Genomic DNA, 11,178 nt, shown 5'->3' with positions numbered 1-11,178 from the left:
CCAAACCTGTTTTTTGCTTCATTGTTGAGGAATATGTCTGCTGCAGGTAGCTCGGTAGTATCGGAGGACCAGGTCCTGCACCGTCAACAAACAAGACACCTGAGACTGCTGTGGGAAATCCAGTCTGATTGCGTGAGTGGGGCATGCGAGGAGATAAGCGAGGACACATCGGGCCACTGGAGCCGCCCATGTGAAGGCGACATTGGGAAGTGGCTGCCAGGGAGTCTCGTAAATGGTCACACTGGGAAGTTTCTTTAACATTTCTGCTTTCACTAAAGTCAGTTATAAAATTTCTGTTCTTTTGAACATAGAATCAGGGTAAAACAGAGGACTGGTTAAAAAAAAACTATCCCGCCTTAAATTTGTTACATTCCAAATAGCCCCTCACTCGCCCCCAAGCGCGACTGACCATCCAGAGAAAAAGAGGGGGGCCCACGAAAGAATAGCGACACGGAGAGGGAATGGAGAAGCTTCCGCTTCCGGCGGCCTCACTGACGGCGGCAGGGCCCAGCCGCACTGCGCGGCCGTAGTGGGCGGGAGGCAGGGGGAGATGCGGTCGCCGGCGCTACCGCAGCTCTTGGTGGGGCCGCTGCTGGTGTTGCTGGTGCTGCTGGAGGCCGCCCGCTGCGCGGAGGCTGCGGCCCCTCGCCCCCGGGACGCCGCCACCGCTTCCCCACGCTCAACGGAGGCGGCCGGCGGGGCCTCCACGCGGAGCAGCAGCAACAGTAGTAGCAGCAGCAGCCGCCTGGCCGAGGTGTCGGCGCCGCCCGAGCAGGGCCAGCCCATGACCCAGCGCGCCCTGTCCGTGCTGGTTCTGGCCAGCGCCGCCCTCATCGTCTACTTCGTGATCCGGACCGTGCGGTGAGGGCGGTGAGCGGGCGTGTGGGCGCGGGGGCCGCAGCTACGCGGCGGGGGCTGCGGAGCGTGTCGGCCCCGCGCCTCCTGAGGGGCCGGTCAGTAGCGCCCGACTGCTCTGGGAAGCTGCCGGTACCGCCTTCCCGGTGTGGGCGGGGAGCAGCTCGGTCTGCTCGGCTCACGTCGCCGAGAGTCGCGCATCATTGTTGGGCCTTTCCCGTCTCCATCCTGTGCCCTCCGGGTGGACTTGTCACTGCTGGCATCCGTCAGCCCACCTAAATTTACTTTGTTTGTTCTTAGAGTGATTTTTGACCAGTTTGCAAACTTCTGTATCGCCAAACTACCAAAGTTGTCCTCCCCTACTTTGTCAATAAACAGTTTTCTTCTATGCTTTCTTTCACAGTTAAATTAACCTATTTTGTGTCTTTTAAAGAAAGCTTATGAAGCTTGCTATCACTTAGCTGCCTTTCTGTTTCTCATGGAAAATACTCTCTACGTAGCTCAATGTGCTTTTGCACAGTGTTTGTCCCTGTATTTTTTTTTTTTTTTTTGTCCTGGTAGTTTTACTTCTCTCTCTCATGCTTTAATAACTTGAATTCTTCAGAGCAATGCCCAAATGTATGATTATGCATAAAGCACCTCAGTTATGGAGCAAGTTCTCCATGTACTTTTCATTACATTTAGATATACCCGTTGTGTCTAATATCTGCATCATTTAGTTTAGAAAGGCAGTTGAAGGACTGTTTTGTGTATGTCATGTAATAAGATATGCAGTCTAAGTAAACTAGGATATTTTGATTGTTCCATGCATCTTGCAAATCACTCTTGAGAAGCCTTGAGGGCACTTATCGGTGTTAGTGTGTCTTGTAACACCAGCCTGTTGGATTTGGAGATGTGAGTAGTACTGTTGAAAGGCCAAATAAATAAATACATAAAAGTCTGTAATTGGAGGAGCTGGAGAGGAAAATGATCATCTATTGTCATTATTTTCTGGATGAGTGGTAGTTACTTGATATTCTGGTTTTTGGGAGTAGGATGCTGTTCTGCATTTGCAACTGGAGTGCTGCCTTCTAGGTGCTACTGTAAACTGGAAGCTTTACTTTATTCACATTATTCTGTAATTCTGTGGCACCTTGCTTCTGAACTTTAGAATAGGTAAATTGTATATTTTTGAATTTGAACTTGTAGCTGAAATGTTCTTGCAGTGGTTATATAAGAAGTATAAGGATTAAGTGCAAATGACCCATTTTATCGGATAGGTTTCCTTGGCATGAAGACATTATCTTGTTGTAAGACAAAAACTTTTTGCAAAATTTCTATCAATCTGCCAGCCCAGTGGATGAAGGGAAGAAAATGAGTGTAGCATTTCTGGATTTGAGTAAGGCTTTTGGTGCTGTTCTTCACAGTATCCTTTTGGACAAGCTCTGCCGCTGTGGGGTGAGTAAATTTGCGGTACACTGGTAGAAGAGAGAGCTGAATGATGGGGCTCATAGGGTTGTAGTGAGGAGCAGTGCATCAGGCTGGTGCCCAGTCACCAGTGTTGCTCCTCAGTGCTCAGTTCCAGGGCCAGCTTTGCTCAGTACTCTTGGCAATTAGCAACTTTGCGGATGATGCCAAACTGGGAGGTGCAGTAGGCTCTCTCAAGGCGCGAGAGGCCTTGCATAGGGATCTAGATAGATTGGCGCATTGGGCATTTACCAGTGGCAGGACATATACAAGAACAAACGCAGGACACTAGTTTTATGTGGGAGAGAAGCGCCTGCAGAGCAGCCATGCATAGAGGGATCTCAGGCTGACAGCAAGCTCAAATATGAGCCAACATGTGCTCTGGCAGCCAAGAGGGCAATTTCACCCTTGGGTGGTTCTCACAAAGCACAACCAAACAGTCAAGGGAGGAGATTGTCCAACTTTATTCAACATTGTCATGGCCTCCTTGTGAGTAACGGTGTGCAGAGTAAGTAGCACACCAAGGCACATGAATACAACCAGACTGGGGAACCAAGCTGATTAAAGAGTTGGAAGGCCTGTCCTGTTGAGGAGCGGCTGAGGATTGAGTTGGTCTACTTTGGAATAGAAAAGGCCTGAGGGGTGACCTCATTGCTCCCTGAGGTTCCATTGGTCCCTGAGGAAGGAGATGCTTATCCCTTCCTGCTGACATCCATCTACAGGATGCATGGGAATGATTCATAGTTGCACCAAGAGAGGTATAAATTGGACGTTAGGAAGCATATTTTTACTGGTAGGGTGGTCAATGACTGGAACAAGCTTCTTAGAAAGGGGATCAGTGTTTAAGATGCATTTGACAATACCCATGGTATCATGCTTTAAATTCTGGGTTGATCAGGCAGTTGACTTGATAGTAGTTGTAGGTCCCTTCCAACTGAGCAGTTGACAGTTACAGAGTAGAAGATCTTTTGTTAACACTCAGGACACTGCTTTAGATTCATGGCTGTGAGCATACATGCATGTTGCATAAGCATCTCCAATATTCCTGTTGCTGTAATTTTTAAACAACTATTTAGATAGAGAAGGGTTTGAGTCTCAAGTAATTAGTGTATCTTTTATCAACAGGATTTGCTTGAATCTAAAATCTGTGAGAGCTTTGTGATAAGTTTTATTTGCTTTTTCTACCGTCTAGACATTTGCTATGATTGTCTTAGGTCACTCTCAAATCACAGTAGCAACTCACTTTCCATTTTAACCCATTAAGGGAAAAAGGTAAAATGTAAAGTGAGATTGACAGAAATACTGACTGTATGAGTAGCATGTACTACCTCTTCTTAATTTCTTTTTTTGTGTGTGTGTTTAAAATAGTTTCTTATCTGCTAGGATATCCACAATGCTTGTCCTAGTTCCAATTGCTTAACCTCTACTTTAGTGAAAACCAAAAGGCACAATATGTAACAAACAACCCTATTTTTCATCATACTGTCATCTTAAAAGTTTTAGAATTTTGTTCTACTTGGTGCTTTGTAGTGTACAACTTCTTTCTATGTTGAGGAATAAAGAACAGATGAAATAAATGAAGAACTTGGAAGGGACTTTGTCTTGAACTGAAAGGTGAAAATTTTGGTTTTGGTAGTAGTCAGCTTTAAATGAAAAAGCTGGGTATTTTGTTCTGGTCTAAAGCAGTTAAATGCCTGGGATAATAGTTGCTGCATTTTCATGTCAGTTGAGAGTGGAGGAAATGGCCGTGTTGATTATTTCTTATAACATCAGAAATTTGAGAACTTTGAAGAATGGTATGTACTTTATCTCTTTCCCATTCTTACAAGGTTACATTTACTTCTCAATTCCAAAAGGAGATATATTTTATAGTTTGGAGTATAGTGAAAAGATAAACCAAGATTGAATGCTGTTGTGTGTTCTTTCAAGGTGGACTGGAGTTTCAGGACAGGATTGGAAGCTGAGAATCTCAGTATTGTATTTGATACCTCTTACAAGATAGGTAAAATGCTCCCTAAATGTGGGACAGAGAGGTCACTATGCACAATATACAATAATATAATGTATTATGCGTAGTATTATAGCAATACTGGAATATTGTAATATATTAGTAATTTTTTTTATATTCGCTCAGAAATACTCTGTGTTGAAGTTCCTGAATGTTGTAAACATGTTTGGTAGGCCCCTAGCTTGGGGTTGCAAATTCTGGATTTTCTAAATGAATGACCTGTTACCACCTTTGTGTTTAGCACTAAGTACCTAGACACAAATTATTTCCCTTTTTTTTAAGTCCTATAGCTTTCATGTAATTGTTAGCCAGTTACTGAAAATGACTCTGTCAGCATTCTGTAAACAGATGTCTTTGCACAGTGTTTGGTGAGTGGCTACTGGTCTGAGCTCTGGAACTTGAGCAAAGCTTGTTCCATGAGTTAAAGAGTAGTTCTGGAAAGTCAAATGGAATGGTTCATTGTGTGACTGATGCACATGGGATCCCAGCCCATGCAGCAAAACAGTGGAGAGTGACAAAAGCAGATGCACACAGTCTGCTTGTCTATGATAAGCACTGTGCCTTAATCCTGAAACATGAGTTACTGCCTCTTCCTTCCATACTTTGTGAAGCAGACAAGACATTGACTCTACAAGTTCTGTCTTATTCAAAAGTGTAATTATAGGCAATTTTTAAAACTTGATATCTATAAAAAACTTCACAAATTATAATAAAAATTTCTAGTGTCAGCCATTACTTGTGTTACAAGTTATAGCTTTGCTATATAGCTGTGTTTGGTTTCTACCTGATTTGATCTGCTATTATTTACACATGTGTAAGACACGTAGAAAATATGTAGCAAGGCAATTTTTTTCTCAGTAGAAATATGTTTGAAGTATGCTTTTGCATATTTTTTTATGTGGCTCTTATATTTAGATGCTATGTGCCATTTTGTATTCACTGCATTAATCCTGTATAAAACTACAGATGACACTCTTAGTGGCCTTAATAATTTCATGTAAACTGTTGACACTTAAATTTTCTGACCTCTGAATTTCATAGAGATAAGTGTGTACGCTTATCATAGGTTTTAGAAAACTTACACTAATTATCACTGTAGCAATATTTTACATTTTTGGATCAGAAAGTAGCAAAATATTTACGTTACTTGAATGTTCTAAAATACTTTTCAGGCTCAGAAGGCAAAATAGAAAAACCCGAAGATATGGAGTTTTGGATATGAACATAGAAAACATGGAGCTGACCCCATTAGAACAAGATGATGATGATGATGATACAACACTGTTTGATGCCAGCCATCCTCGAAGGTTTGTATTTAGAACCTGAGTGTACTTCTAGCCATAGAAGGGAAAGAGTGTGGGTGATAAGCAGTTTCTCTGAGAAAGCTCACTACTGTGTTTCATATGCATAGTTGGAGAAGGGCTGTCAAGATCACTTGAATTTTAAATGGGCAAGAATTTAGTGGGCAAGAAGATAAACACCATTTGTCTTCAACATGTGGGTTCCAGAGAAATGCGGAGGAAGGTAGGATATTTTTGTTACAAAGAGTGTCGCTGAAGTTAATGTTAAGTCAACAGCTAGCTTTTATCTTTCTCTTTTCTTTTTTTTTCCCTAATTTAAATGCTCCTCAGTTTTTCCTGTGTATTTTCACCTATGAGTTCTGCTTCAAGCAGCTTTGCTTCATTCTGCTTTCTTATGGCTAAGGTAGTCAGCAGTTGGTGATGATCCTGCACCAGATTTTACATTTGGTACTGCTGCACTGAAAGATTCATGTTCTTAAGCTATTCTCGGAAATTTTGTAGATACAGGAAGATTTTGTTGTATTTTGTTTGAACTTCCAAACCCAAATTTTGTTTGAGCTTTCATTCTGTTTCCTTAGTGTCCTTAAACATAATAAATTAAAATTTAAATTTATGCAATTCATACTTAAATTTTTCCTTATTGAGTAATGCCATCACATTGCATGTGTGAAGATGCAGGAAAAATAGTTGATGGGATTGTCATAGCTCATAGTAAGGGCTATTTGACTATTGTCAAGTATCAGAAGAGATCAGATGAGTTCTTCCAGTCACAGCAAGTAATTGATTCACACTGCTTAATGTGAAATCATTCAAATCTCAAGCAAGTTGGATAAATGCAATACATGATGTCTCGGATTAAAAGTATTGGAGTACTGAGTCAGGTGTTCTACAGTTTATCAGGAGGAAATTTGTATGCAGTTCCGGCACTTGAAGAGAAATGTTCAGTCTTCTTTAACTTTGTCGCCTTTGTCGCCTTATATCTTTCTGATTTAATTGTTTTCATAAGTTGAAGCCTCTCTTGTTTTTTTCTCTCCCATACAATAGATTAAAATAGCTATAGTATCTGTACTTAGCATTCCTCTGCATTTTATAATTATGTGACATTTATCATTACCCTTTGTTACTAGTCTTGTTCCAGTACATATATATATATTATACATATATAATATATATATTTACATATGTGTATACACTCACACATATGTAAAATATAATTGCTAATTGTCACATTATATCCAAGAATTCCCTCAATGTCTTCCTTAAATCTTTTAGCTTCTCTTGTAATTCAGCATACTTGTTGACGTTAAGGTATTTGTTGACAAGTTAACGTGATACTCTTTATAAATGCTTATTTACAGGAGTATCAGCTATATTTTTTAGCAGGAAGTAAAATGATAATCTAGCTAGTCATCATTAACAAACAGTATTACACAATTGCAACTTTCGGAGACCCTATTTCTGATTTTTCTGCCTTCCTGTTTCCTAAACACTTCATTTTGAAGGAGAAGAAAAATTTGTTGAAGTATTTAATAGTAGAAGTATCTAAACTGTTGTTTCAATAGTGCTCTGAAAGTTTGTGCCTAAATTATTGAAATTCTTGTTTTGATACTGGGAACTCAGGAAAACAAGGACTTCAGTTAGATTTGGTGAAGATGGTGAATTTTCTCTGTTTTTGTATATTGATACCTTCCTGTGTTCTCTTTTATGGGGAGAAGCTCATAAAATTTTAAGAGCTACTTTTTATTTGAAGTAGTGTTCATGGGTAGGAAGAAAGCAGGGCTGAACAATGTGAATTTACTCCACAAATCTCTGTACAGCACCTTGATAAAATGGTGTTCAAACTTTGCAAAGATACATCCATCATTGCTGGGAGGATAGTTTGAAAACTAGAGTGCTTGAATTTTTTTATTTTTTTAATCTTGATTGGGAATGTACTTTATAAAGTTAATTTATTGCACCCTTGTTTCAACCTCTTTGCATCTGAATTGAAGCTTAGTAATCAGTCTTCACGTTGCTGCTTAAGTACAATGGCCAAAGGGAATACAAAATGCCTAAGTACGCAAAGAAACTTGATGCTGAGGACAACATCATGAAAATGATACTCACATATTTTTGGGAGATGTCATTACACTTTGTTCTGACATTTATAGTAATTCAGAGTTATGGTTGATTGGGGTTTTTTTAAGATAGCTTAAATACATAGTCAGGCCTGGAACCTGGGAACAAGGAAGAGAGGCTTTTGGTAAATGAAACTTTTTTGAGTTTAGTGCTTTGTTAAGTAAAGAACAGTTGCAATGTTACTCTACTTAGACTCAACAGTTGAGCTGATTTAGTGCTTAAGTTTCTTTCCCTTGTAATGGAAGGCACCAAAAAACATAGCAGTTACAGGAAATTCTTATCTCCATGTTAATTTATATTTGTTAGTAACACCAAAGTAGTCAAGTTTTGGTATATATATAAAAGTATTGTTTTATATATAAAATATGTCTTTATTCCTAATTTCTTTGTGACCTGTTAAAAGACTGTAGTGGCACCTGGTCTGCTTTCATTTTTCTTGCTTGCAAATATTAAGCTTTTTTTAAGGTAATACTCTACTCTAAATAGTATGCCTATATTAGAAATCCCTGTAGGCTTATTTTGGGTTAGCTGTTAACTGTATTAGACCCTTTGCAGGACTAGGTAGAGAAACTGGCTTCTCTCCTAAAAATCACCATAGTAATGTTAGTATACTGGTGTCCAGATACATTACTGCTTTCAAGGGTTGCTGTTTTCTTTCAGAGCTGTATGAAAAAAGGTCCCGTCCCCACTGCCCTCCGCTGTAGCATAGACACAATTTAAGTGTACTCCCACTGTCATCATCATCCGTGTTAATAGTCTCTGTGATGCAGCTGTTTACCAAAACAGTGGGGTTTAGCCAGTTTGCTCAATAGCTTATTATTAAATGCCCAAGTGTGAAATTCTGGCCTTTGGTCTCTCGAATACAACTTTACATACGTGCTAACAGAGGAACAGTATACTATTAGCACATGTTTGTTTTTCAAATTTATATCACACTACTAGTTTACAATCCTCATTTTATGACTTCACATAGAACCTACTTGCTCAGTGCTGCAAGTCACAAGGAGAGAAATTTACTCAATTTATTCCATAACTGTATTCCATAACTGAAATGCTACTAAGACTTGCCAGAGCTCAGTAGGAACTCAGGAGCCTTGAGGATTCAAAAATACATTCATCATGGTAAATCCCTTTTTATTTTTGTAAATGAGTTTTCTCTCTATTTGGAAAGGTTAAATGAATGCAGGTTTATGGTACTTTGCTTCACAGTAATATGGTAACTATGAGTTTTTCCAGTCAAATTTAATGATAAAATGTCATGTCTCTCTGGGTTCTTTCATAATGTGTCATCTTTAAAAATGTAGGCTAAATTCACCTTGAAACAGGGCATTCAGATTAATGCATCTGTTTCTTCTATTGTAGAGAAGTACGTGCCTTTCATTGAAAGAACTTAATCTTAGAACCAGAGAAGGAGACTGCTTCATGGGAGAAATAAGAAGCAAGAGGGTATGCAAGTGGGGGGGAACTAATTTAATTTGTGTATTTTGGCATCCTTAATATCTTGCAATAAGTAATGTATCAATTTGTTGTATCTTTTTGTATATAGAGATTCTCAATATGTAGCTTAGGGGGAGAGAGTACTAACTGTGATAAGATAAAAACCTATTTAAAATGGAGAATCTTTGTAAAACAGGGTATTTTTTGCTTGTTAGAAGTCTTGTATGCCATTAAGCATGGTATACACTTTTTTCCTACAGTAACTTGGAATGTTAATTTTTTCTTCTGATATTAAATTGTAAGTAAATAAAGCCACTGTGGAACTTCTCAGAATTGTTAGAACATGACTTTAATTGAGTAGATGATTTATTGTTTACCAATAAAAAGCCAAACCACTGCCTTCTGTGTTGAGAATTTAAACAACTGAATTAACATGTTTTGTTCATGTAAACTTCAGTGAAAAAATAAAATGTGTTTACAGTGCTCCTAGCATTTAGTATGATGCTCCAACACTATACATTTTAAGGATACTTGGGATATTTATATAATTATGCAAAACATGGTATTGCAACATCTTCTTGCTGTGGAGATTCTTGATTGCAACTGTTGAGTTAATTTTTTGTGAGATCTGTCTTCAACTTGTGTGGACAGATGTGGCTCAGTGACTTTAGGATCTTGCTGTGTGATGTCAGTATTCAGACCAGTAGTGAAGCAGAGGTAAGCCTTTGGGAAAATTCTAAATATTCTGTAACTCTGAATTGAAACACTGACATCAGAAGCAGCTGTTACTGAAATGTGTGGTAGTACTTTCATGAATGTAGTCGACACAGAGCAGATCTGTTTAGTTTTTGGCTAGTGCCATAAAAATTAGAACAGTCTTTAAGACCTGGAAGATACACTATTTAAAATGTGTTGCAGTTTCCACCATAATCCTGATAATGTAAACAAAATGTTCAAATTCTAGTTTAGAATTAATGTGTAATTTTTTATAATTCCTTATATCCATATATTTCAAGGCATAAGCTTTCTACAGCAGTATTGGTAGGGGTGACTGTATCCTAAAAGTGCCTGAGTTATGGGTTACAGAGAAAGAGGAATAATTTTTCCTGATTCTTCACCCTCTTGGTGTTTGAACAAAATTGGAGTACCTTTCTTTGAGGTCATTTCAACAGTGACAGGGTGGAGAGGGAGTCTGCTGTAGATTTTCTTTACTTCTGCCAACTGATCTGTTATATTGAAACCTTCTTACTGCACTAATAATAGCTCAGATGAGGTCAAATTAGCCTCCCAAGGTAATTTTCACCTACAGCTGCCCACGTGCCACATATAGCTAGGAAATAGATTGTATTTATAATAAATGTAAGGTTTTATTTTGCTTCCTGTTGTATCTAACTTTTTCTGCTTGCACAAAGATAAAAGTGAAATGGAAATACAACACTAAATCTTGGAACTGCTTAGTTGAGGAATCTAGAGACTTAGTAAAGAATAACTGGGTTGTAGACTGCAGGTGAGAGAACCATGAATTATAGAAGGCAAAGTATGCTGTTTCCATATATAGAGGGGACCATCAATGTTAAACTAAACATAAGTGAAATCTTTCAGAAGTATAGACTGTCTTCCTGACATCCTGGAATTCAAACCTGTAGAATCTTCCTAGGCTTTGAGCCACTCTGAAGAGGTGTTATGCACAGATATTTGAACTGTTTAAGCAAGTTAAAATCACTGGAAATGCAATCAATCTTTAAGCTCTTGTATATGCTGCAGGTAAACTTTGATGTTTTCCTGCAGAAAAAAATAAAATTGAGCAGATTATTTATGTTTCCAAACAAATTTTGTGATGGAAAATTAAAACGAGCCACAAATCTTCTCAAAAATTTTATATAGGCTTCTTTCACCAATGCCTCCAAAATTATGAGGCTCAATTTACAGGAAAACCATCTGTAAAGCAATTATACGACTGGTATGGAGTTTTAGGAACAGTTTTGATTTCTGATATGTCCAATACCATGTGGT

The 11,178-nt window shown here is 38.7% G+C and overlaps 1 protein-coding gene across 1 annotated transcript; it reads left to right on the top strand.

Annotated features, from left to right (window-relative positions):
• Positions 1-486: 486 nt before the first annotated feature.
• On the top strand, positions 487-9,648 carry FAM174A (family with sequence similarity 174 member A). Its single transcript, XM_064735736.1, has 3 exons — positions 487-861; positions 5,482-5,616; positions 9,091-9,648. The coding sequence occupies exons 1-3, from the start codon at positions 551-553 to the stop codon at positions 9,110-9,112; spliced, it is 468 nt and encodes a 155-aa protein (XP_064591806.1). The 5' UTR covers positions 487-550; the 3' UTR covers positions 9,113-9,648.
• Positions 9,649-11,178: the final 1,530 nt, after the last annotated feature.

The sequence above is a fragment of the Zonotrichia leucophrys genome, chromosome Z (assembly GCF_028769735.1).
Source record: "Zonotrichia leucophrys gambelii isolate GWCS_2022_RI chromosome Z, RI_Zleu_2.0, whole genome shotgun sequence".
Classification (NCBI taxonomy): Eukaryota; Metazoa; Chordata; class Aves; order Passeriformes; family Passerellidae; genus Zonotrichia; species Zonotrichia leucophrys.
The sequence above is the reverse complement of the archived record's forward strand: the minus strand, read 5'-3'. Positions and strand labels throughout refer to the sequence as shown.